The 25485-nt window shown below is 42.9% G+C and overlaps 1 protein-coding gene across 4 annotated transcripts; it reads right to left on the bottom strand.

Annotated features, from left to right (window-relative positions):
- Positions 1-6812: 6812 nt before the first annotated feature.
- On the bottom strand, positions 6813-17713 carry OS9 (OS9 endoplasmic reticulum lectin). 4 transcript variants are annotated; one of them, XM_069080313.1, is made up of 16 exons: positions 17462-17708; positions 16823-16999; positions 16162-16225; positions 15955-16031; positions 15622-15720; positions 15143-15353; positions 14929-15033; positions 14632-14732; positions 14402-14453; positions 12070-12158; positions 11506-11754; positions 10829-11018; positions 10106-10270; positions 9691-9806; positions 9506-9560; positions 6813-9416 (listed from the first exon to the last, which is right to left on the bottom strand). In XM_069080313.1, exons 1-16 carry the CDS (start codon positions 17621-17623, stop codon positions 9385-9387), a joined length of 1944 nt encoding a protein of 647 aa, XP_068936414.1. In that variant the 5' UTR covers positions 17624-17708; the 3' UTR covers positions 6813-9384. The 4 variants fall into 4 exon arrangements, with proteins under 4 accessions (XP_068936414.1, XP_068936424.1, XP_068936408.1 ...); XM_069080323.1 differs by having other exon boundaries at positions 9518-9560; XM_069080307.1 differs by having other exon boundaries at positions 6813-9560; positions 14929-15030; positions 17462-17713.
- Positions 17714-25485: the final 7772 nt, after the last annotated feature.

The raw sequence follows: 25485 nt of genomic DNA, 5'->3' as shown, positions 1-25485 counted from the left end.
ACAAACTAACTAGATAACATCAGGAGATTCTAGTAATTCTAGAATGTTTCAGATGCAAAATAGCCTTTGTGTCTGTTCTAATAACATTGTTTTGACCCTTCATTTAATGAACTACCTTTATTTCTTTCTGCATCCTTGAGGCTATACGTTACTGCTATATCATGTTTTAATACCATAAATATATCTTTAACTTGTTTCTGTTTCTGTTCTATTCTTGAATTGCAACTATAATGAAAGAATCAGTTAGAGATAATTACTTTGAATTCTCTAGAAACTCTTTGGAATGGTATATAAACCACTAGACTTCACCCTTTAGTTGGGATTCTTGGCTGATAAGACAGAATCCATCATAGCCAAAACTCCTCCTAGCATGCTTGATACATTAATAAATCTGTTTCGAATAGATCTGATCCCCTAAAACAAAACACAGAGTGATTCAATTAATTTGCTTCATCCCCTATGTCTTATTTGTCTTCTTGTATTAGTATTTCTGGTTCCTGTTCCATAGGATTTTTTCACCTTCTTCTGTTTTAAAAATAAATTTTCTTGATATCTTTTGTTTTAACATTGTCTGAAGTTCTTCCTGTATCTTTCCCAATCACTATCCCCAAGAGCCATCCTATAAAACAAAGAATTTTTTTTTGCTTTTTTTTTGGAGGGCAATTGGGGTTAAGTGACTTGCTCAACATCACATGGCTAGTTTTTGTGTTAAGTGTTCAAGGCCAGATCCGAACCCAGGTCCTCCTGACTCCAGAGCAGGTGCTCTATTCACTGTGCCACCTAGCCACCCCCATAAAGAATTTTTAAAAAAGAAAAGACAAAATATCAGCAAAACTGATCAAAACATTAAGAAAATATGACTTTACACAAAGTTCTAAACTTGCAGACACCCCCCGCCCCCATCTCTGAAAAGTCGGAGGTATCTTCTCATATCTCTTTTTTGGGGTTGTCTGTTCTGTGTAAGTTTGCGGTCTTCATTCCCAATCGTCTTGTGGTTGGCGTTCTTTCCATTTACAACGTTATATGACACACATGTATATGTACATATTTATGTATGTATGTACATACACATATGTATATGTGTGTGCTTCTTGGTTTTATTTAATTCACTTTGCATCAGTTTATGTATTTGCCTGTTTCTCCTTATCCATCATATACTTTGTGACTTAACAGGGCAGCATTATTTACATACCACAAATTTGTTTAGCCATTCCACAATTGATGGTCATCTACTTTTCCCCCATTTCTTTGCTACTACATAAAATGCTACTATAAATATTTTGGTGTTTATGAGGTCTTTTTTTTTCAACAGTAACCTCCCTAAGATATATTCCTAGCATTGGAATCCCTGGGTCAAAGGGTTTGGATGTTTTAGCCACTTTATTTGTATAATTCCACATTTTTAAAATAATATTTATACTAATTTATAACTCCAGAAAGGTATTAGCTTGCCTTCTCTTCCCTGCTCCCCAGATCCTCCTGCATTTGGCCTTTCTCATTAACCATTCTAAGAGTATCTATCTGTAGCCAGGCATCTGAGACCTTGGAGTTCAATTATTGGCTCCTTGGATTTCATCTCCTGTCAATTTTCAATATGAAAATAACAGAAAGGCTCTGAAGAGGCAGAGGGGAACCCTGACCAGTGTCAGGATGCTGAGGTTCTATATGGTATATATGAAACAGGAGACAGGGAAGAGCATTAAACATTTAGATATGAGAAATAGATATGAACTAAGGAGATGGATAGACATAGAGATTAACTTGACAGAAAAGAAGCTAAAAAAATACTGTATGTAAGAGATTCCTGAAATGTTTCTCTACTGATATTCTTCCCTTTATATTTTATCTGCTCTTCATAGCATCTAGTTTGGTGAATACATTAGCAGATTTTTTTCTTCCCCCTTCCTTTTCAGCTTAAAGCCCTTTTGATTAGATCTGAAGGAATACAGAAAAATATATTTTTACCAGTTCTTGTTGAACTCCATCCCTGGTCAGATATTTTAAGTTGTGGTCCACAAGTCCAAATCCCATTCACTGTAGATTTAGAGCCAAAGGGGACCTCAGACATCCAGACCAATGTCCTTAATTTATATAGAAGAAACTACAGCCCAAATAGATTAAGTGATTTGACCAGGGTTACACATGTACAAATCCAAGATTTGAACCCAGGTCCTCAGACTCCAAATCCAGCACTCTTAACTACACTAAACTAGCTGTTCCCTTCCTGTCCAGCTTTCTCTTCTGAAGCTTTTGCCTTTGATTACCAACAGTGATGAAGATACCAGTTTTTTCCCCTAAAGTCTTCCATTTCTTTTTTTTTTTTTTTGGTAGGGGGGAAGGCAGGGCAATTGGAGTTAAGTGACTTGCTCAAGGTCACAAGGTTAGTGTTAAGTATCTGAGGTCACATTTGAACTCAGGTCCTCCTGACTCCAGGGCTGGTGCTCTATTCACTGCGCCACCTAGACTCCCTTAAGTCTTCCATTTCTTGCCCTCAGACTCTGCAGTCTTTGGTAATGCTTCCAAGATTCCTCCTAGAAGCATTATCTGTGCTCATGTGAATCATCAGAAGTGGGTAGTAGTTATCCAGTTTGACAAGTCTTGGGAGGTTCTCTGTCACCTCCTGGATATGTGCCCTGGAAAGACAAAAGACCTTTCTATTGTTATCAGGTCCACAAATAACTGCCTCAGTATCATGTCTCTCAACTATCTCTCCTTGTCCTATTTTCCAGGTCAGTTGTTTTTGATATCAGATACTTGATATTCTCTTCTATTTTTTTCGATCTTTTGATTTTGTTTTAATATTTCTATTCTCCCATGAAGCCATAGATGTTTGGTCTATTTTAATTTTTTAAAAGTTTATTACTTGGGTAAGGTTTCTGTTCCAAGCTATTTATTCTCTTTCCTCCAGACCACCTATTTCATCTTTTTCTCTCTTAATTTCTTCTAGGTCAGGGGTGGGGAACCTGCAACCTTGAGGCCATACACCCTCATGAACAAATCTTGATTTGTTCTGTGAAGTTTGGATTCAGTCAAAGGGCTGCCCTTGAGGACCTAGAGGCCACATGTGGCCTTGAGGCTGCAGGTTCCCCACCCCTGTTCTAGGTATTCCTGTAGTCCTTTAAAAAATCCTTTTTTTTTTTTTTAAATCTCTGCTTAAAGTAGTAATAGGGTTATCTCTTTTAATTCTATTCTCAATTTCTGGATTTTAGATTATCTCTGGATTTAATAGAATTCCCTAGAGTGTTCTTATCTTGTATTTACTCATCTCACCTTGGTTCCTGAGTTAGGACTTTTTTTTCCCCGAAAAGTGTCATTTTCTCTTTATTTTTTTTGTCTTTATTAATTTTTTTACTTTTAATTTACAAGATTCAGTTCCCCAGTTCTTTGAGTTTCAAATTTTCTTCCCCTCCCTGCCCTCCCCCCCCCGCCCACACCCCCATGGCGGCATACATTCAGGTATAAGATCTGCATATACTTTCACATTACACATTGGTCAGGTTATAAAGAAGGATTGTATTGGATGGAACGAACAATGGGAAAAAGGAAACAAAACCAAACAAGAAAGAGAGCAGGTAGTTTGCTTCAACCTGCATTCAAACTCTGTTCTAGTTCTTCCTCTGAATGTAGACATCTCTCTCCATCATGAGTCTTTTAGAGTTTACTTAGAACCCTGCATTCCTGAGAAGAGTTCAGTCTATCAAAGTTGGTCATCACACATATGTTGTATCTGTAATGGTGTACAAATTTTTTCCTGGTTCTGATCTTCTCACTCAGCATCAGTTCATATAAGGCTCTCCAGGTAAATATGAAGTCCATCTGCTCTTCATTTCTTATGGCGCAATAGTATTCCATTACATTCATATACCATAACTTGTTTAGCCATTCCCCAATTGATGGGCATCCCCTTAATTTTCAATTCTTTGCCACTGAGTTAGGACTTTGTACCAATACCTGAATTTACCTCCTCCTGTGCTTTTGGGTGGGTTAGTTAGAACTGCTTGGCTTCAACCAGGATGACCTGTGTTCCTGTGCTAACTTCTACCTCCCCAGAAAGAACCAGATTAGACCCTTATGGTTCTTTGAGGTTCAGAGTATTGGACCTTCGGAACAGTATCTCAGGCCTGAGTGCTAAGGATCTTAGAGTCTGGGCCTTTGGTGTCCCAGACTTAATTCTGCACTCATAGTAGGCATACTCAACTGGTCTCTTCTACTCTGCTTTGACTTCTAAGATCTACCCTGTGCACCAATCACTTTGACACTTTCTCGTGGAGTCCCTCTACTCCTATCACCTCAGGTTTGCTGGGTTTCTGGTTGTGCTGGGTAACTTTGGTCTTGTTTGCCAGCACTGGCACTGGCTTTTCTGTAGGCTTCATAGTGACTTTTTTTCTCCATTTCTGGGGTGAAAGAAGTTACCCACTATAGATTCTCAGTGGTTTTCTTGGTCAATATTTGGTCTGGTGACCTTTTTAGGCTTTGTTGGAGGAGGATTGAGGGAGCTGGTCTGCCTGACTCCATTCAGGTAGCCATCTTGGGTGGAAATCCCCTAAGTCCCCTTTCAGCATGGAGTCACCAACCCCCACTATGCTGCTTTTCTTCCTCTAATCATTACTGGATAATCTCTCACTGAGAGTACCTGTGGATACAGATTATCATTCTTTGGAAGATAGGTGGCTACTTCCCTGTCAAATAGTCCAGCTCCCTCCACAATGAGAAGGACATCTGCTTCTTTGCTCCAAGTGTTCGGTGATCCCTTTCTCCTGTGTTCTATATCATAGCCTTCCATGTTCCAACCTCCTGACACAAAACAGGATTCCTCCTGCCTTTTCAGATCTTATTTGTTTCCACATTGAAGACCCTCTCGCACATTTTAAAAGAACAGTTCATTCTCCTTGATATCAAGAATAGAAAGGTGTTCCTTGAGTCCCTTTGCCTTTTCTTCCAGGAGGCAGACCCACCTGAATTGTGAATACCTGACTTGCCCACAACAAATCAAATATCCCATGGTCTAAATAGCTCCCTGACGGGGTCCCTGACTAAGTGGCACGGTGAATAGAGCATCGGCCCTGGACTCAGGAGGACCCGAGTTCATATCTGGCCTCAGACACTTAACACTTACTAGCTGTGTGACCTTGGGCAAGTCACTTAATAGCAATTGCCCCTCCAAAAAAACAAATAAACCAAAATAAATAGCTCCCTGAAGATTCCTCCCAGCTCCATACTTGCTGGAAGTGAAATATTCAATTCTCTGTTGTTTTTGCTGTTATCTCTTGGAGAAGAAAGAAGCAAACTGAGGTTAAGAAACATCCATAGGTCATACAGTTAGTAAGTATCTGAGGTGGGATTTGAACTCCAATTGTCTCAGCTGCAGGTCAGGGCTTTCTCTACTGCACCACCTAGCTGCCACCTATAGACAGATAGAAAAGCTTAACAAGTCACCTATCCAGGTGAATGAGAAGTTAGGCAATACGTATTTTTTGCCTATTTTCCACATCTGGACACAGGCAGATCAATTTCACCATGTTGTTGCTTTCACTTAAAGACACATGTAGCAACTATGATTCCTAGGAATCGATAAGGCGCTCTCTCTCTAGATAAGCATGCCCCTTTTATCTCCAGGGAGTTGTCTCAATCCTAATCCAGGTTCACACCATGTAGAGGTTTCTTCCCCACCACCATTCCCTTTCTCCTTTCCTACAGATATTGGAAGGAAAGACCATCCACCAAGTGGGGCGATACCATCCTCTGCCACTACTTCAGGGACAGGGAGCTCTTCAGCCACACAAGTCCCTAGTCCTGTGACCCTTCTGCAGGACAGAATGCTACCAAGTTATGTCTTCATGGTAATCCAAATCTCCCTATCACCTGGAGGGCAAGGCTGGATCTGTGGGATGCCTCTTTACTAGACTGTCTCTAGCAGAGGAAAGATGAGCATGGAGGCTTGGATACCTCAGTTTTCACAGCATTCTCTCTCTTCTCACCTACCTCAACAAGGACAGTTGCTATATTCAAATAAATACAGAGCAAGACTAAATCCAGGAAGATCATCATAGATCCTGAACTTCAAATAGGAAGGCATCTACTCTACAGAACATATTGTGTACAGCCCAATGTACTATATTTTAGAAAAATTATCAGTTAACTAAAGAGTAGTCAGAGTTAACTAGGCCAGGGAAGTACTTGGATATCACGACATACTAAAATCAACTGAAGTTAAACGATGTTTAGATAAGAAAATATTTGGGTGGAGGTAGCTAATAGCTGTCTTTAAGCATGTTAATGACTGATTTGTGGAAGAGGGCAATTCCCCTAGATTTGTGCTACTCAGACCCAGAGAACACAGCCAGGAGGAATGGGTAAAGTTGCCCAGAAGCAAGTTTAGGCTTAGGCTATGGAAAAACTTAACTAAATATTGGAGCTATCCAAAAGTGGAATGGGGCTCAAGGCAAGAATAGGTCCCTAATTCCTGGAGGTTTTCAAGCAAAGGCTAAGAAAACACTTGTCAACTACGTTGTAGGTTCTCATTCCAGAGGGGTAGGACAAGATGACTTCTGATGTCCCATATATCTCAGACACCAAAACTGGTAGCTTGTCTGGCCCATTCTACCAAGCTTCATTTGCCCTAAGCTACTGTTCCTTGACAGTTAGGACAATAGCTACACAATTAATATTTATTGCATACCTGCCTGGATCTGCTACATCTACTTTACTGGTGTCTTAAGATGATGGCTCCTGCCTTGTTCTTCCCCACAGTGAGTTTTTTCTGAAATGTCATCTTAGGTTCTATAATGATTCAACACACAGTGATAACACAATTTCCAATCCAAAAAGGGCATTTTTTTTTTTTACAATTCCCCCTTCCAAAATTTACAAAAAGAGAGGACACAAATCTTTTCCATTTACAGCTATTTTCCAACTATAGACGTGGTTTTGGTTAATATATCTAGTCTGAATCTTCTCTTTCTTCATAATTCTTTAACTGAAGGAATAGTTCAATGAATTAAAGCAAGCAGGGTTTATAAGTTCCTGCTTTCTGCAAACAGATCCTGGGGGGAAAAAATTATACTCCTTCCAAAAGAAAAAAAAAATTCTGAAAGCAGTCTGCAGTTGCAACTTTTGATTAGAAAAATGGTGGTGAAAATGGTGGTGAACCATCCACAGGTATCTAATATATTTGTTACAGCAGCAGCCTCCTTCAAGCTCAGAGATTCTCTGGGATAACACACCTGCTCTCCATGAGCCTTTACTTCCTTGTGAAGTAAAATCTCAGTCTGCATCACCCGTTCCAATGTGTCCGTGATGTGCCCTTCAATAACAGACTCACTCCTGTGAAGCAGGCTCAGAGGTTTTGCATTCCACCACTGGCTCCTGGAGGATGAGTATGGACTTCTGCAGCTGAATCCCAAAACCCCTTCCCCAGGGTTTCTTCCTTCTCTCTCTCTCTCTTGCCACCAGTTCACACCTGACTCCCAAGGAAATCTGAAGGTTTCTCCTACCCTTGAGGTCAGCTGTTTGCAAGTATGACTTCTGTTCAACCAGTACAAAGTCAGGCTTAAAAAGCTTTACAAGATAATTAAGACAAGGAATAAATTGAAGCAACACGTCAGATACTGAACCATCACTTCCCAAAGTTATAGGGATACTTTTCATTTTAACCCTTTCTAAGCCTGGCTTTACTCTCACCTTTGACCTCTCTGTGTCCTAATCTTCAATCAACTGAATATATTCTCCTGGACTTCCCTAAAGTCTCACCCCTTTAGGTGAAACAATTCATTATCTGGCTACTATCTCAGTCTATCAAAGGCCCATCTCATGCAGCTCTCACACTTCTTTTCGAAGCCTTCAAAGCTAGCCTTTATCATAGCTCTCTCCCAAAGTGTTCAAAGTTTTCAAGCATCACAATTGGCTTCTTCTGGCACCTCCCACCAAATTCCAGCTGGCTGGAAAGACTGACAGCAGATGGATCCAATGAACATTTCATACCAGCCTCTGCCCAGTTATTAGCTTTGTCGCTAAAGACTGACTCCTCCTTCCTTACCTTCTAACCCTAATAATTTTCTTAGAATCATATATTCCAAAATTTTAAAAAATATTCCAATGCTTTACACTGATGATAATAAGCTAATTTCCACCCATTAGAGGAAAACATCAGGTGTGCAAGGAAGACAGGAGGATGGAGATGAGGATGGGACAGATTCCCTCAGTAGGCTTAGGTTGTGTGGGGGATGGAGAAGATAACCCTAAAAAATTAGGAATGAGGAATGGGAGCGAAATCCCTTTCTAAAGCGGGCTACCTACACTGCAAGCACTAACTACCCAGGTTTCAGATTTTAGACATAATGTGGAAGGAGAGGAGAAACCAGTGCCAAGGCAGCAGGAGTTGAGAACAGTCACAATAAGGACAGGTAAGAAAGAGAAGATAAAGCAGAAATTGTCTGAGCCTTGCTTAGGCCTGATTGCTTTCTGCCATGAATAGATGTGTCCATGTCACTCCCCCCACCCTGAACAAGTGTAGTAGTTTGAAGGTTGAATGAGAGCAGAATCTGAAAAATGTAACCGAAAGCAAGAAGCTGAGCAAGGTAGAGGCGAGATAAGGGTTCCTTCCTTTCCTCTGGACAGGAAACTCCTTTCTCTAGGCAGAGTGTGATGAGAATAAGAAAGCCTACCTCTAACAGACAGACAGTTTCAGGGTCCAGTTCACTTTATTAAGAAACCTGATTATTCAAAAGGAGGGGACAGGGAAACCCCAGCTCCTAGTGGTGAAGGCCTCTCCCATCTCCTATGGCATCACAACCAGAGGAGGAAGTTGCCTCTCACCCCCACCCTCCAAATCATAAGCAGGGGAAATTACTGGGAGAATTCCAATTAGTCATCATCCCATCCTAAGCAAGGGAGAAAATTTACTCCAAATAGTAGGAGATGGGAAACTCTCTAAGGGAAGGAGGAATGGGGCAGATATACTACTGGGAATATTTGCAAATGAGTAACACCCCCTAACTCCCAGGATAGAGCAATCAGGGCAGTTCAAGCCCTATTAATGGCCACCGCTTCCCACCCCCCTTAATATCCCCTGTAATTTTTTTTTTTTAAATAGGCCATAGTACCTCAGAGTAGAGAGTGAGATAAAGAGTTAGGAAAGGATAAGTGGAGATCTAGGGGAAAGAGCTAAAGTTGGGAAAATATAGGAGAGGGAGAAGGCTAAACTAACCTTGAAGGGAACCCTATATTGTTACAAACATCTTGTAGCAATAGCATGCTAAGTCCCACCCAGCCCCAATACCCCCGATGAAAGAACCCCTCCCGAGTCCCCTGGACTCCACAGCTCGGCTCCAGTCTGTTGTTCCATTTCTGGGGACACTAAAATGGGGGTTCGGTGCAGGTGACAGGTTAGAGAGGTTCAGAAGGACTCTTCAGAGTGACTGTGGGGAGAAGGCATCTCAGAAGTCAAACTCCTCGTGGTCCCCAGTTCCCTCCTCCCCTTGGGGCCCCCATACTCGTCGGTAATTACTCTCCAACTGACGCTGTCTTTGTCGCTCTTTCTGTGCTTCCTCTGCTCCCTGGATCTGAGGACAAAATGAAGGATAGAGGAGATGGAAGACATCAACTGAAGAACCAGAGGAAAGACTGGGGACTTCAAGGAGGCAAGTATCTGACAAGAGGGTGAAGGACCTGACTGGGGGAGAGGTGCCTCACCAGGATGTTGAAGAAAATCTCCTTCAGGTTCTTGGTGTCCTCATCAGACAGCCAATGTCCATCCTCCTCCTCAGTCTCTCCAGCTCCTGGCCGAACAATCTTGATCTCAACTTTACCTAGGGAGGGGCCAGAGGGAGAGATGAGAGTTAGAAACCTCAGCAGGGTTTCCTAAGAGATGGCTCCCCTCTCCAAAGGTCCACCCCCAACCTCCACTTTCAGCCACGACTCCGCTTAGGGTTGTCTCTCTCAGTTGGAATGTTTGCTCCTTAACAGCAGAGACTCTCCTGGCATTCTAGGAGCTTAGCACTGGGCCCTGCAAGTGCTTAATAAATGGTCTTTTCGTGTTCCACCCCGCTCCTTGGCCAGCCCTCCCCCACCCTCAGCCCTCCCAGTCCCCCAAGTCTCTCTTTCCCACCTTCAGCTGTGAGCCCCTCCCTCTCAAGCAGGTCCTTCACCAGTCCCTCTATATGTTTCACTTGTGGATTTTCCCGCTTCATCTCAAAGACAGACAGATCCTGATTTGGGCCTCCAGCACGGAGTCTGGTGACCCGAACTCTGACCCGTCGCTCAGTTTCCTCATCTTTTGAAGGACACAGATGCAGTAGGGGGATCAGGGAAGAGAATGGCATACAAGGAAACACAGGGGAACAGAGAAGTCGGTGTCACAAGTTATTAAGTCAGGGATAAAGGAAGCTATATTTATTACCAAGCCCTACCTACTCTTCAGTCTTGTTATGACAACCCTTCTGTATGCATAATGGTTCCAAAATAAACTAGGCCAGTAAGTCCTCCCAAACCCAATGGGTTCCCTTCCCAGAATCATTCCCTATCCCAATCTAAGCCCTTTTTTATATTGCCCATTATCCATGGGATCCTGGAAAATGAACATGGGAAGTGCAAGAGAACAATAACTATAAATTCCATAAATGAAATCCATCCATCAGCAATGAACTTGTCTATTATTTCAAAATGGAAGCAACCAAGTGCAGACTCCCAATACTGGATGGGTCTGGAAACCAAGCCAAGATGGGCTGGCTCATTTGAAACTGATGGATTTTGGCATATAAGCTTTGAGAACAAGGCTGGATGAGGGGGCCAGCAGTCACTGAATTTCTTGCTTCTGAATGACCGCTTTTACCTGTGGACTGAGGCGGGGGAGGGCTGGTTGGAGAGCTAGTACCACCTTCCATGGGTCCCTCCCCCTCGTCAGGTCCCTGTCTTCCATCCATCCTCTGAATGAGCTTGTTGAGAGTGGATGCCAAGGCCTGGGAGGCTTGGCTACGTTCTGTTGCACTCCTCGGCTCTTCTGGATCCAACTCTGATTCTGCCTAGAAACACCCAAAGAAGGCCGGGGGTGGGGGAGGGAAAGAAGAAGTGAGAGGCAGGTGTGGGGGGTTAGGGAATCCAGGCCCCCTGTCCCTTGGGTTGAGAGTCTAATAAAGGCTCCAACCCCTTTTTTGTCCCAAGTCTTATAACCCTCCTTCATAGCTGAAAAAGGTAGCTGGGGTATAAAATAAAGATTACTAGACTTAGATCCAGAGGACCTGGGTTTGAGTCTTGCTCAGTCATCAGTTATGTGCCCTTAATCCCTAGCTTCAATCTTCTGATCGGTAAAATGGGGCTAATAATATTTATACTATCTCACAGGATTTTTCTGAGGATCAAATGAGAATGAAATGTACTTAGTAAACCATTGAGATAGTATGAAAACATTAGCTATCATCATTATCTACCTTTCCCATATTCCCTCCTCCATGATCCCGCTGTCCTCTCCTCTGGTTCCCAGGATGGGATCAGACTGGTGACAAGGCTCACCTCTTGGATAATGTTATCCAGCTCCTTCTCCATCCCAGTTTTCACCTCAAACCGCAGTCGGCCGCGGTCCGAAGGTAGCAGCATCCCTTCCAGCTCCTTTTCAAATTCCCCTAAGAGTCGTTCTTCCTCATCCTCTTCTTCCTCTTCGATTCTTTCTTCTTCACCACCATCAACTTTGACCTCTGGCCCCTCCTGGGTGATTTCCGTAGTGGTCTCTGCTTCTCCTTCCTGGACTGGGTTTAGTTTCCCCTGTTATGGGGACAAGATCGGGGAGAAAGAAAAGCTGAAGGGTGAAGGTGAGGAAGCAAGGTCCAGAAGGGGGTAAATCTGAGCCAGCTGTTTGTCAGAGTGGTCCTGAGGAGGTCTCAGGAGAAATGAAAGGAAGGAGGGGGTCTTTACGTGTTTGGGGGTGGGAAGAGGACAACTAACCCAGAAGGAAAAGGCAAAGGCAGGGAAAATACACGAGAAGCCCAGAAGAAATAAATGAAGGTACCAGCACCAGAATGAATAAAATGAGACACACCAGAGACAATACTCTATCATCACACTGACGAGAGTACATACCTTTTTTGTCCCTCCTTTCAGTTCTTCTATGAATCGAACCAAGTCTCCTGGGTTCCGAATGACTTTGACCTGCACATTGTCATGGAAACCTGGAGAAAAAGGACAAGAGTATATCTACTGTGTGCAAAACCCCTTCCAGATATTTTGGGATGAAGTGAAGAGAAAAAGGGAGGGAGAAATGGAAGAGACAGGTACATGACCTTCCAGTTACCAGCCTAATGGGTGAAATAAAGACTCACAGCACTCAGGTAGCTGGAGTGTTAAGAGGTACTTAAAGGGAGTGAGTATTAAAAGACCCTTGATGGAGTCTTAGTAGAGCTCCCCTAGCTGCAATATTCTAACTTCATTATAGGCCCCACTGGACCTACCTAACTCCCCACCCCCCACTCCCACCAATGCCCTCACTTTTCAACATATACCTCCTTATTCACTAGAACCACAGGCGTGTGCAAGAACTCATAGTTCTCACAGAAACAGCAGGTGTGTCCATGTGATGGGATCCCAGCCACTGCCTCTACCTAGTCACTGTCCTCAGACCCATTCCCACAGAAACAGGTGTGTTCTTTACTCAACCACAATCACATCATCCATTCAGCCCAGGACAGGACCACAATAGTTAGCCAACTGGAGCACAGCGTGACCAGAGTATTGAACCACTGAACCATAGATGGGACCTCTCCTTCATTACCTAATCCCTTAACAAACTCCTACCTATTTAAAAACAACCATATTCTTATATCTATGTAAATTTTGACTGTGTAATCAGCATCTTTACCCTATAAAAATCCATCTTGCTCTCTGAAATTGTTGGTTCCTCTTGGAACTTTACCCACTTCAATCTCAATAAATGCCTATAGTTGGAATAGAGGTGGTCTGACTCTGAATTCTTTGAGATGGTTCCACCACAACACATCATGAAACCACAACAGTTTTTGGGTGGGAAGAGCCCCCACCTTAACAGTTTTTGACATCCCTGGGTTTAGAACACAAAAGCCCTGGATTCCAATCCCAGTGTGGTCACATACTAGCTACAGGATTTACCAACCCAGGTCTCTAAGGCTCAGTTTTGTCATCTATAAAATGGGAATAATACCTGAAAGAAGATCAAATTAAATAAAATCAAAGCAAATTGAAAAGCCCTACACAAATGTAAAGCACTTATTACTGATACTGCCAAATCAAATGAACAAGGTTTAAGTGTACTATCTTTGAGGTACTGTGCTTAGCACTGGGAATACAAACACAAGAAAGAATCTCTACCTTCAAAGAGTTTACATTTTATCCAATAAGACAAGATACACATATATAAGTGCCTACAGAATAAATGCAAAATAAGAATAAGTTATTTAAATATAAGATAGGAAAAGAAGGAAGGAAGGAAGAAAGGGACCCAGCAGGTGGGGGATGGGGAGAGAATCAGGAAAGGGTTTATGTAAAAAGTGATTCTTGAGTTGCCCCTTAAAGGAACTGAGGAATTCTCTGAGATGGAGGTGGGGAATAAGAACAATTCAGGCAAGGCAGATTAATGGGCAGTTCAGAGCCCAGAAGGGAAGAAAAAAACCAAAAAGAAGGGCAAGTGGGCTGGACCAGAGAGTTCTGGAAGACAAGTAATATATAATGAATCTGGAAAGGACCAAGTTGTGAAGTGTTTTAAAAGTCAAAGAAAAGAATATATATTTTATCTGGAGGCAATAGGGAACCATTGGCAATTGCTGATTGGACAAGTGACATGGTCACACCTGTGCTTAAGGAACATCCTGTAGGCAGCTGTGTGGTGGTAGCATTGTGGTGGGGAGAAACTTGAGGCAGGAAAATTCATTAGAAGGGCAATGCAATGGTCTAGGTGAAAGGTGATAAGGGCTTGAAGTCATGGTGGTGACTGTATGAGTGAATATAAAGGAAGAATCAAGCATGAGGGACACAGGGGTAGAAACTGCAAGATTTGGCAATTGATTGGATGTATAGGCAAGGGAGGGAGAGACAGAGAAAGAGAGAGAGACAGAAAGGAGAGGACAGGGGAGGGGAAAGAGACCAAAAGGCAGACAAACAGATGGCAGTGCAAAGTACCCCACACACTAGGCTACTAAGCTACAAGACCCTATTATGCCTCCACTTGTACTCTGCTCAAACTCTGCAGTCTTTGGAAGGATTAGAGGGAGAACTCTGGGGGGTAGAGGTTGGGTTTTTCTAGGTCTTGTGTCCCATTACACCCAAAGGAATTAATAACTGTCCAGAAGCCATTCCTACTGAACTGAAAAGCCCCAGCCTGTCATGGAGGCCGCCCACAACCTCCTCTTGGTCTCCACCCACAGTATGAGTAGAGCTGACTTACCATCTACAGGATCTGGTGCTGGACCTTCCTTCTCCAGGCTGGGGTCCTGCTCCTAATCGGGAGAAAGGACGGGTGGCTTCTAATGGCTCTTTGCTTCCTCCTCCAAACTACCCCACCGCCCAAGTGTATCCCTCTACTTCAGGTAAACTTCAGGTATCTCATGAGAGTACCATCAAAAATGACTCTGGCTACCTCATTTCACAATAGACTACCAAGAAGTTGGCTCTTACCTCAGCCTGAGCTTCTTGCTTTTGGGGGGCCTGTTCTTCAGTCTGAGGGGGCTTGTTCCAGATATCTGATTCTCCGGGGTCACCCTTGGGTGGGGTCACACCTGGGAGTGGGGATGGGACAAGGCAAGGTCTGAAGAGAAAAAGGAAACTGAGGGAACTACACCTGCTTCTCCTCTGTATCGATCTCAACAGGTGGGACAAAGGGGTCAAGATATATGGCACCCCCTTCCCTTCCCAGGGGCTACTAGAACTAGCAGGGAAGAGCCACCTCACAGGATAACTGAGAGGAAATATGACCTGTTCCCTTTGTATCGAGGACCCCAAACTTTGTCTCACTCCACATTTCAAGGTCTGGGTTGTGAAGCTTCTCAGAGATTTCTTCAATTTTCTGCTTTGCATCTACTGGAGAAAAATGAAAAGGGAAATTAATTGGATAGCATTAAGAGACTAGGTCTCTTAATCTCTCCCCACTCCTCTCCCTCAAATATGGCCCAGTTCCCCTGAGACTCACACACTTGTCCCTGGATATATGCTCCATACTGCTCTGGCTGTAGAGTAGGGTGACATCGGATGGCCTGGGGGGCAGCACTTGGAGGAGGCCGAAGAAGAGGATGGGAGCAGAGTCGAGGGGTCCGAATAGTAAGCACATAGGAACATGACTGAGGCTCATCTACCCGATCGATGTAGTCCCCTGAAGCATCTGAACCTTCATCACACAGAAACTGACCAGGAGAGATCAGGTGAATTCAGGAAGCATTGGTATAATGTGGGCTTTATTGTTGCTATTGGGGAGTGGGAAGGGGAGATTTGAAAAGGAAAAAATAAAAACCTTCATTATATAGAGAATCAACTAGAGTGACAAGTCAGAGAAAGGACCATCAGATCATTAAGCCTTTGGGGACTGGCCCCTAAAAGACAATTCTGTTCTTTCTCCTCCAGGTTCAGGTGGTTTGTTATGAGGAGAGAAGGCTCCCATTTCCCCAAACTCACCCTGACTTCAGTCTCTCTGGGTCGACCATTCAGGTCACACTTGGAGCCATTTCCATAGCTCTGACTGTGGTAGCGTTTCAGACGGTGTTGCTTGGAGGCCTGATATATAGAGGAGGCAAGAGAGACTAAGAAGACGGGGAAATATGGAAAAGTAGGAGGGGCATCCCTGAAAATGCTAAGATATTTGAAAAAGGCCCTAGGAGCTAAGTCTGAATGGTCATTCAACCCTGAGAAGCTAATCTGACTAGCCCAGACCCATTCCCTATTTCCCAGAGTTCTCAAGACTCCAGTCAGGATCCTTACTTTCCTGCCCAACCCTCCAACCACCACTACCTTGGCAGTCTCATCATCCCAGTTGAAGGAAGATTGGTAATATCCAAGATAGAGAACAGAACCTTTGATCTCTGAATCTACAAGAAATACCAAAAGGTAGAATTGTTACACTTCTTTAAGGGAAGAGGTTAGAATAGGGGGGAGTGCTACCCTTCACACAGTATTGCAGAGAACTTAGTGGGAGAGTTAAGGAATTAGAGGAATCACCTTCCATGTGGTATTGTTGTATGTGACGTCCATAACAAAATTCATATGTCCACCAGTCCTTGGTCTAACAATGACAAAGTTAACATGTTGTCAGTAGGGCTGTGGGGAGGGGGAGGGGGAAGTCTGCCCAGCTCTTAAGATCCTTTCGTCCACCTTTGTACCTTTCTTGGCAGGGAATCCTTTATGTTCTCTAGGTTAACAGATCCTTTACTGCCCCTTGACCTCCCTGTCTCCTGGTATTACTTCAAAGCTTCCTTGAAGTCTCAACTTCCTTCAGATGCAATTTCTGCCCTCCCCTCTCATTCTGCCTTTCACGAGAAGGGAAAATAATAGATTTTCCCACATTTACTTCTTTAGAGACCCTGAGCTTTTAACTTTATTCCCCCCCCCTTTCCCTCTCCAGATGAATTCCTCCTCCCAAACTCTAAACTCAACTTAATACTATAACTCTTTCTACCCCAATACTCTATTAAATTGCATTTGGGGTCTATCCTGAGTATAGGATTATTTTTGTCCTCACCATCGCCTTTATTCTTGTGTTGTCTGTTTATACTCTGGCCTAGTCCCTATACCCCCCTTCATCAACAGCCAACCCTCCAGGCTTTCCACTCTATCTAATTTGGTTTCCTGCCCTCCTTCTCCCTCCTCCAGCCCCATTCACTTTCACTAGGCAGGGCGCATCTCTCATTGGGTTCAGCAACTCCGGGACTCCAGGCCCTTTATAAGGAGGGGCCTCCTCCTCATGCTCTCGCTGGAAGTGAATAGCCCCCGCTGGCAAGCGGCATTCATATCGCTGCTTGTACTTGGAGGAGACGATCACGACCTCTGAAGACTGGCTCTGGAAGAGGAGAGAAGAGGATTTGGGGGTCGGGGTGGAGCAGAGGAGGACAGAGATCAGTGACGACAAAGATGACATCCTGAGCCAAGCCTGGAAGACAAACGCAGCCACCGAGGAAAATGGGAACTCGGTCTCTAGCTGCCCGTGGGAGGGAAGGGAGCAGCGCTCCGTGCGTTTGGTTCCTGTCCGCGACGCCCAGAGGCCAGGCTAGCTCCGGCCTCCGACTCACCAGGGGAACCAGGGTCTCATTTCTCCTTCCCGGGACTCAGTTTCCCCGTCTGTAAAACGGCGGATCTGCGGCTGGGTGATGTCTGAGGTCCACAGAGGGAAGGAGTGACGTCTCCCTGGGTCCCCCTCATCGCTCGGGGTCCCCAGCCTCCTTTCGCCCCCCCCCCCGGCCCCCCCCCCCCCCGCCCCCCCCCCCCCCCCCCCACCTTCCGCTCCTGCTCCCCCGAGGCTCACCTGACCCCCGATGACAGGCCGAGGCAGGATCTCGATGCCGTATCGCATTTCATTCAGCTCCTCCAGGTTCAAGCTCCCGACTACGCAGGCCGGCAAGCTGGACAACAGCGGTCCCAGGAGAAGAGGCCATAGCCTCTGAAAGAGCAGCAACATCGCCGCCATCTTTCGTCCTCGGCCCTAACAGGAGAGCTGCCGCTTCCGCCCTGAACCGGGCAGCCGCCTCGCCCTTCCCCCTTACGCCTGTGGGTTTCACTGGTTCTCCCTTCTGCCTGTCATGGCGGCGCGGGCTCCTATTGGTCTACGTGATGTCGGGCAGTATGTATGAGAGCGACGGACAGACGGGAGGACTGACAGAAAGATGGACGGAGGGAGGGACAGAAAGACAGGCTGACGGATGAGAGCGGGGGTGGTAGAAGGGGGTGGGGGGCCTGGGAGGAGGTGGGTTTCGCCTCTGTGATTTCTAAGGCCTCTTACCTGCCGAGAGTGGATTGGCTGGAGTCAGCGCTGAATCAGCCAATCAGAAGCTAGGTCAGTAGCTCTCCTCTAAAAGGGGCGTGCCTGAGCGGAGGACTCGAGGCCGAGGTACCCTCCTGGCCGGGACTAGCTGTCAAATTTAATCATTCAACGTTACCTCTGCGCATGGGCGGGGCCAGAAAGAGGAGCTGGCCAGCCCCAGAGCAGTGGGGGCTGGCCACCTGCTGGCAGGGGACACTAGGGCCGGGTTCTCCGACCCAGAGTGTCGCATCAAAAGAAGGGTAGGGAATAAGCATTTTAATAAATATAAAAATGAACCTCTGACTACACTGTTACTGTGATGGAATGATACCCGAAGGGATAACTGTAATGACATCTAATTGTTACCCTAGTGACGACAAAGGGCTGTGCGGCCGACCCTGGGCAGGTCGCTTAACCTATCTCATCCTCAGTCTCCTCATTTGCAAAATGGAGATTATAATAGCAACTGCCTCACAGGGTTGTGAAAACGAGGTAATATATGTAAAGCGCTTTGCAATCTTTGCTGGCACTAATAATTAAAAATGCTTATTTCATGTGTGACCCGGGGAGCACCTTTCCTCCCAAAGCCTTAAAAATGGACATCCACTGCACCCCCGGCAGTCACCAGTAGGCTTGATTTTTGTCCTGTCACTGGAATTTGATGATTCTGGAAGGGAGTGAGGCTGATGACTTCTTCCAACTGAGCCTCCCTAAAATTCACTTTACCAGCAAGTCAAGACAACACACATCACATTGTGAAGTCATCCATCCTCTTCAAAAAAGGGAGGATGGATAACAATGGTGGTTTTTTGGGCCTAGATTTCTGCCTTCTACCAGGCAGATAGTACCTACATACCCCCAGCTAGGTGCCATGGTATTCTGATGACCTTGAACCAGGGATATTGTGAGGCTCAAATAAGATACAAAACATTCTGCAAACCTTAAAGCACTATATAATAATCATTATTACTATCATTATGATTAGCCTACAGGTTCCAGGCCTCTAGTCTGGTGATAACTTCATTCTCTGAGCCGTCTACTGCACTCCTGCAGTAAAATTCAAACATTTAAACAATATTTATAGAACAATACAGGAGTGTGCTGATAAATGTTAAATAACTGGGCTCTGCAGGGGTAAAAATATATGCACAAACACTTTTAAGGTTAATCTGCATTATTAAAACTTTCTAGAGTTCAGAAATCAACAAAAATAAATTAAGGCCTGATTTGTAGCAATTGGCAATTTCTGAGGTATCAATACTCAAAATGAAAATTTAATAATCAACTCCTTTAATAATCAAGCTGCCTTCAAGAAGCATGGGTGGGACAGATACATATTGCCCAAGAACAAACCATTTATAACTCTACTAGAAGAGCTACCTTGAGGCACTGACCTGGAATCAAGGCCTAAACTAACTCTAGGCCTTGCAGCTGGTTTTGAACTTAAGAAGAGAGAAGTGAAGGAAGAACTATGTCATTATCTGAGGGCAGTGATTAGCCAGGTGCAAGTGAAAGAGACCATTTCAAGCTAAGGAAATGAATATGTTTCTGAGGCATCCTGGGTCCTTTCAGCAGCCAGCTGTCCACCACCAGTTTTCTATTTATCCCCCAATGGGGAGGGAGAATGGGAAATAATTTTTTTTTTAATAATCCCTTCTAAAGTCAAGTCAAAAAAGCACTTATTAACTACGGTGCTAAGTGCTGGGAATATGAAGAAAGACAAAATTTAAAATAACAAAAATAAAACCAGCACTTACTTTTCAATCACAGTCTCATGGGAGAGACAGCACAAAAACAAGGTTGCACAAAGAAGCTATAGAGAAGGTAAGTTGGAGGTAACCAACACTAACAGAAGGCATTAACACTAAAGGGGATTGGGAAAGGCTTCTTATAGGGACTTAAGTTAGGGTTAGAAGGAAAGCAGGAGGTGGAGATGAGGAGGAAGAGCATTCCATGCATAAAGCACAGCCAGAGAAAGTGCCCGGAGTCATGAGATGGAAGGTTTTGCTCAAGAACAGCAAGAAGACCAGTGTCATTAGACCAAAGAATACATAGAGAGGTGGGGAGTAAAGTGTAAGAAGACTGGTGAGTAGGAGGGGGACAGGCTATAGAGAGCTTTGAATGTCTTATGCTTTTTTTTTTTTTTTGGAGAGGGAAGGTAGGACAATTGGGGTTAAGTGACTTGCCCAAGGTCACACAGCTAGTTTTTTGTGTTAAGTGTCTGAGAATGGATTTGAACTCAGGTCCTCCTGACTCCAGGGCCAGTGCTCTATTCACTGCACCACCAAGCCACCCACATGTTTTATGATTTTATATTTGATCCTGAAAGTAATAAAGAACCACTGAAGTTTACTGAATGTGTTTGGGGATTGGGGTATAACAGTCAGTCTGCATTTGAGTGGAGCATGACTTGGAGTATTAGGTAGAGACTTGAGGCAGAGAGTCAACGGGAAGGTCATTGCATTAGTCTAGGAATAAGGTGATGAGGACCCAGGCCAGGTCTGGTGGAAGTATCAGAGGATGAAAGGAGGGTATATGTTATTAAACTAAAATAGACAAGGTTTGGCAACAGATTGGATATGGGGAGGGCGGTAAGAGAAAGTCAGGAGGGAAAGATGATACCTAGGCTCTGAGCTTGGGTGACTTGGGAGGATAGTGGTGTCCTCCACAATAAAAGGAGAGATGGGAAGAAAGGAAAGCTGAGAAAGCTGGGAAAGATTAGTTCATTTGGACATGTCACATTTAGTGGACATTACTTGGATAAAGATCCAGGAAAGGAGACTGAGAAGGAGATAATGTAGTGTCATGGAAACCTAGAGAGAAGAGAACATTGAAGAAAAGAGGGAGATTGATAATGCCAAAGGCTGTAGAGAGGTCATGAAGGATGAGGATTGAGAAAAGGCCATTAGATTGGGCAAATAAGAGATCATCAGTAACTTTGAAGAAAGCATTCTCAGTTGAATGATGAGGTCAGCAAACAAGAGATCATCAATAAAATGAATGCAATGTAGAATAAAAAGGGAAGTGACTGGATGGGGAAAAAAAAATTTGTATCAAATCTCTCCAATAAGGGTTTGGTAATATACATATATGTATACCTATATATTACAATTAATAGATCAAAGGATATGAACAAACAGTTCTCAAAAGAATTGCAAACTATTAGTAACTGCATGAAAGAATGCTCCAAATCACTAATAATAAGAGAAATGAAAATCAAAACAACCTTCAAATTTTACCCTCAAAATTGGCAAAAATATCAGAAGACGGGGGTCGGCCAGGTGGCTCAGCGAGTAAGAGCACTGGCTCCAGAGTCAGGATGACCTGGTGATCCAATCCGGGCTCCGACACTTAGCACCACACCCAGAAATAACTGGCTGTGTAACCTTGAGCAAATTACTTAACCCCGATTGCTCAAAAAAAAATCAGAAGATGGAAATCATCAATGTTGAAAGGTCTATGGGAATATTGTGCATTGTTTGTGGATCTGTAAATCAATACAACTATTTTGGAAAGCAATTTGGAATTATGCAAATAAAGAGATTAAAATGTCCATATCCTTTGACCCAAAGGTTCCATACCTAGGTTTACACCCCAAAGGAGGTCATTGAATGGAGGAAATTCCCATAGACAACAGAATATTTACTGGTGTTGTTCTGTCATTTCAGTTGTGTTTGACTTTTTGTGGCTCCATTTGGGGTTTTCTTGGCAAAGATAGGCAAACAGGGTTAAGTGACTTGCCCAGGGTCACACAGCTACCTAAGTGTCTGAGGTCAAATTTGAACTCAGGAAGATCAGTCTTCCTGACTCCAAGCCTATCCACTTTGCTACCTAGTTGCCGATAAATATTTATAGTAACACTTTTTTGTGATAGCAAAGAATTAGAAACAAAGTATATGCCCAGGGAATGACTAAACACGTTGTGATACATTAATGTAACAGAATATTGCCTTGCTGTTAGAAATAATTGATGTGATGAATACAGAAAAGCATGAAAAGATTCACAATGAAATGATTCAGAGTGAAATCAGCAAGGCCAAGAAAACAATAAATACAATGACTACAACAATGAAAACAGAAAGAACAATCATTTTAAAAAATCAGAAGTGAATGTTGCAATTAAAAAAAAATGATGTCTTTAAAGAAGAAATTTGAGGAAACACCCCGACTTCACCCCTTTGCAGAAGTGCGAAGTTCACAAGTGTTGTACATTGCTCATATTTTCAGACTTTTTTCAATGTTTCAATCAACTATGCTGAGTTTTTCCCTTCTCTTTTCTTTGTACATATATATGGAAAGAGATAGGTAAAGGAAATACTGCATGAGATTATAGTGATGTAAAAATATATTCATAAAACATTTTAAAATTAAAAATATTAAAATAAAAACATTAAAATGTGGTGGAGGACGGGCGGGGCGGCGGGATATGGGGGGGGGGGGGAGAGAAGGCTATTGGTAACTTTGGAGAGAGCATGAGGAGGCGGGAGAATGAGAGGAACGGAAGTGTAGGTACTGATTATAGACGGTTGGAGTTAAAGAAGACTACGTGTTGATGTCCACTTCCCTTGTTTTCAGTTTCTATGTTATTCAAACTGTTATTAAAAAAAAAAAAACAATAACTAGATGGCTGTCTACCCGGAGATTAACGGAGATTGCACCTAATGGATTGGAGGCGGAGCCGGGAGAGAGGAATCTTGGAATCTTAGAGGAAAGGAGATTTGATTGTTTTCTTCAGCCTCGGGCTAAGGTAGGGGCGAGTTAATTGGAGAGCGTATTTTCTAATTAATTAGCTTCCAGGGGGCATGAGTCCCTAGATCTGCAGAGAAATCCCAAAAGATCTCAAGCCAAAAAAGCCACACTATGGCGGGGAGCAGGCAGTTATTTTGCTGAGGGCACCTTGCACTGCTGTTTCTGTGCTGTGGCTGCTAAACCTGATAGCTTGTGAGAGGAGTGGAAGCAATTGAGTATGCATGAGCATACTCTAGACTAGACTACTTGGTTGGAAGCTCCTGTTTTGCTATCATGAGACTCCTTACCTTGCTCAAGCACTCCCCCAAGTGGCTAGACATGATATAGATATATCTGTATGGATATGTATATGTCGTTACATATCACTGTATTCAAACTGTTCTCCCATTCTCAAAGGAGAAAATAATTAACAGAACATCTGATCCTGCTCACATATATTTGCACAAGTTTGGGTCACTGTGTATGGATTAAACTCATGGTTCAGGAATATCCAGCAATGTGTTTGCCTTTTACCTGAGGATTGGTTAGCTCAATGCAAACAACAACATAAAAAAATAATCAAAAAACATGGCAAATAAAGAGAAAAAAATTTCTTCATGCCCACATGGAGAATCTCATGCACAAAATACATGTGGCCAGAAAACAAACATGAAAGGAATACATGAGGTCAAAGTACATTATGAAAGAGCACGCATGTGGCTTGTGCCCAGGATGCATGGATAACCAGAGCAACTTACACCTCTATAAAGCTTCACAGACACAGATATTGATTCTCAGCTGGTACAGAGACCCTTTCAAGGGACCTACAAGATCAAAATTATTTCAATAACAATACTCAGACTTTTTAATATCTAATTAAATAAATATAGATATGTGTGCATAAGCAATAGCTCTTGGAAAAGGGGAACTTAATTTTTTAAGAATGTAAAGGGGTCCTGAGACCCCAAAGTTTGAGAAACACTGCCCTATATAAATGACATTTAGGCTGCTCTCTACTGCTCTCTAGTGGGCATCATTAGTCATGCATTGTTTCTGCTTTCCTGGTATCAGTGCTGTGCTCCTCTGTTGACATGGGAGTTTCAGAACTGCACTCTGCTACTAGCCGCTGGGTGTCAGCTATTTGCTATCTGCCAAAATTTAGCTACTTAGCATCTTAAGGGCCATCTGCTACTTTCTACTACCATCTGTTAAAATCTAGTGGCTAGTAGGAGCCTATTTGCCAAGGGCAAGCTGACACACTTACAGTGCATAGTCTAGGGCTTTGAACCACCAGCCAAGCAACCAGCAAAAGTCAGCAGATGCCTCCAGGCCAAGATTTAGTCTATTCTTTTGATCAGTTTTCTTCTGGTGTTAAATCATAGCCTTGGGTTCCAGAAACTATCTAATTTAGAGTTAGATATTTTATTTTACCTGGAAAAAATTTTTGTACCTGAACAGTACATTTCTCTCTTCCCCCAACAAAGAACCATCCCTGATGATATTTTTTAAAAGGATGAAGAAAAGAAAAAAAAATCAGCAAAAACAAACAGCACATCAGAAGATTCTGATATATGCAATATTCCACACTTGTGAATTCCTACCTCTTCAAAGGAATTGAAGAAATGTCATTTCAAATGTCTTCTTTGGGGCAAACCTTAATCCTTATATTTTCTTAACAGTTTTGATTGGTGTTAGTTGTTCTTTCTACTTACATTGTTGAGGTCTTCATGTATATTTTTTCCTGGATCTACTTGCTTCACTTTGCATCATTTTATGTAAGTCTTTCTTTGCTTTTCTGTATTCATCATATTTGTTTTTATTCCATTATATTCATGTACCACAATTTGTTTAGCTATTTACCCATTGACCATCAAGGAGCATCCATTTTGATTTCAGTTATTTGCTACCTCTAAAAGTGCTGCCATAAAATTTTTGGTATATATGGGGTTTTTCTGTTTTCAATTATTGTCTTAGAGCATATGTCTAATAATGGAATCTCCAGGTCAAATAGTATGGACATGTCAGTTACTTTCATTTGCATAATTCCAAATTGAATAGTTTTATCAATTTACAGCCCCACCAACATTGTACATATCTATCCACATCTCCATTTATAACTAGTCCCATTTTTTATCATCTTTGCCAATTTTCTATATGTGAATTGAATCCAGAGGGTTGTTTTGATTTAAACTTCTTTTATAATTATTGATTTGGAGCGTTATTTCATATGGCTTATAATGTGTGCAATTCTTCAGTTGAAAGCTTTTTATTCATATCCTTTTACCACTTGTATATTGGGGAATGACTTTTAGTCTTATATATTTCTATTAGTTGTCTATATATCTTTTTTTTTTTAAGCAATCGGGGTTAAGTAACTTGCTCAAGATTACACAGCCAGTTATTTCTGGGTGTGGTGCTAAGTATCTGAGCCCAGATTTGATCCCCAGGTCATCCTGATACTAGAGCCAGTGGTCTTACTCGCTGAGCCACCTGGCTGCCCCTCATCTATATATCTTTGATATCAAACCATTATCAGAGATATTTGGTACAAGGATTTTCCTCAGTCAACTATTTTCCCTTTTATAAGGTTAAATTCATTCACTCAAGAGCTTTTCAATTTCATATAATCAAAATAATCTATTTTACATTTTGTAATTGCCTTTGGTTAATTCATGTCCTACCCACAGCTATAAAAAGCATAAGATCTATTTCTCTTCTATTTTTTTTATTTTATGATGTTTTCTATTTAACTCACATGATCATTTTTAATTTATCATGGAATATGGTGTAAGATGTCACTC

Source organism: Petaurus breviceps, unplaced genomic scaffold (assembly GCF_028583685.1).
Source record: "Petaurus breviceps papuanus isolate PSGF00001 unplaced genomic scaffold, PetGlider_PUasm1.0 154, whole genome shotgun sequence".
Lineage (NCBI taxonomy): Eukaryota > Metazoa > Chordata > Mammalia > Diprotodontia > Petauridae > Petaurus > Petaurus breviceps.
The sequence above is the reverse complement of the archived record's forward strand: the minus strand, read 5'-3'. Positions and strand labels throughout refer to the sequence as shown.

What these genes read in the sequence shown, in the direction of transcription:
- OS9 (XM_069080299.1), bottom strand. Translation starts at nt 17,623, where the DNA reads ATGGCGGCGATGTTGCTGCTCTTTCAGAGGCTATGGCCTCTTCTCCTG. An exon ending in GGCCTGTCATCGGGGGTCAG is followed by an intron (nt 17,000 to 17,461) that starts GTGAGCCTCGGG and finishes CTCCTCTTCCAG; the next exon opens with AGCCAGTCTTCAGAGGTCGT. An exon ending in TCCCCCGCCTCAGTCCACAG is followed by an intron (nt 10,271 to 10,828) that starts GTAAAAGCGGTC and finishes GTCCTTCAAAAG; the next exon opens with ATGAGGAAACTGAGCGACGG.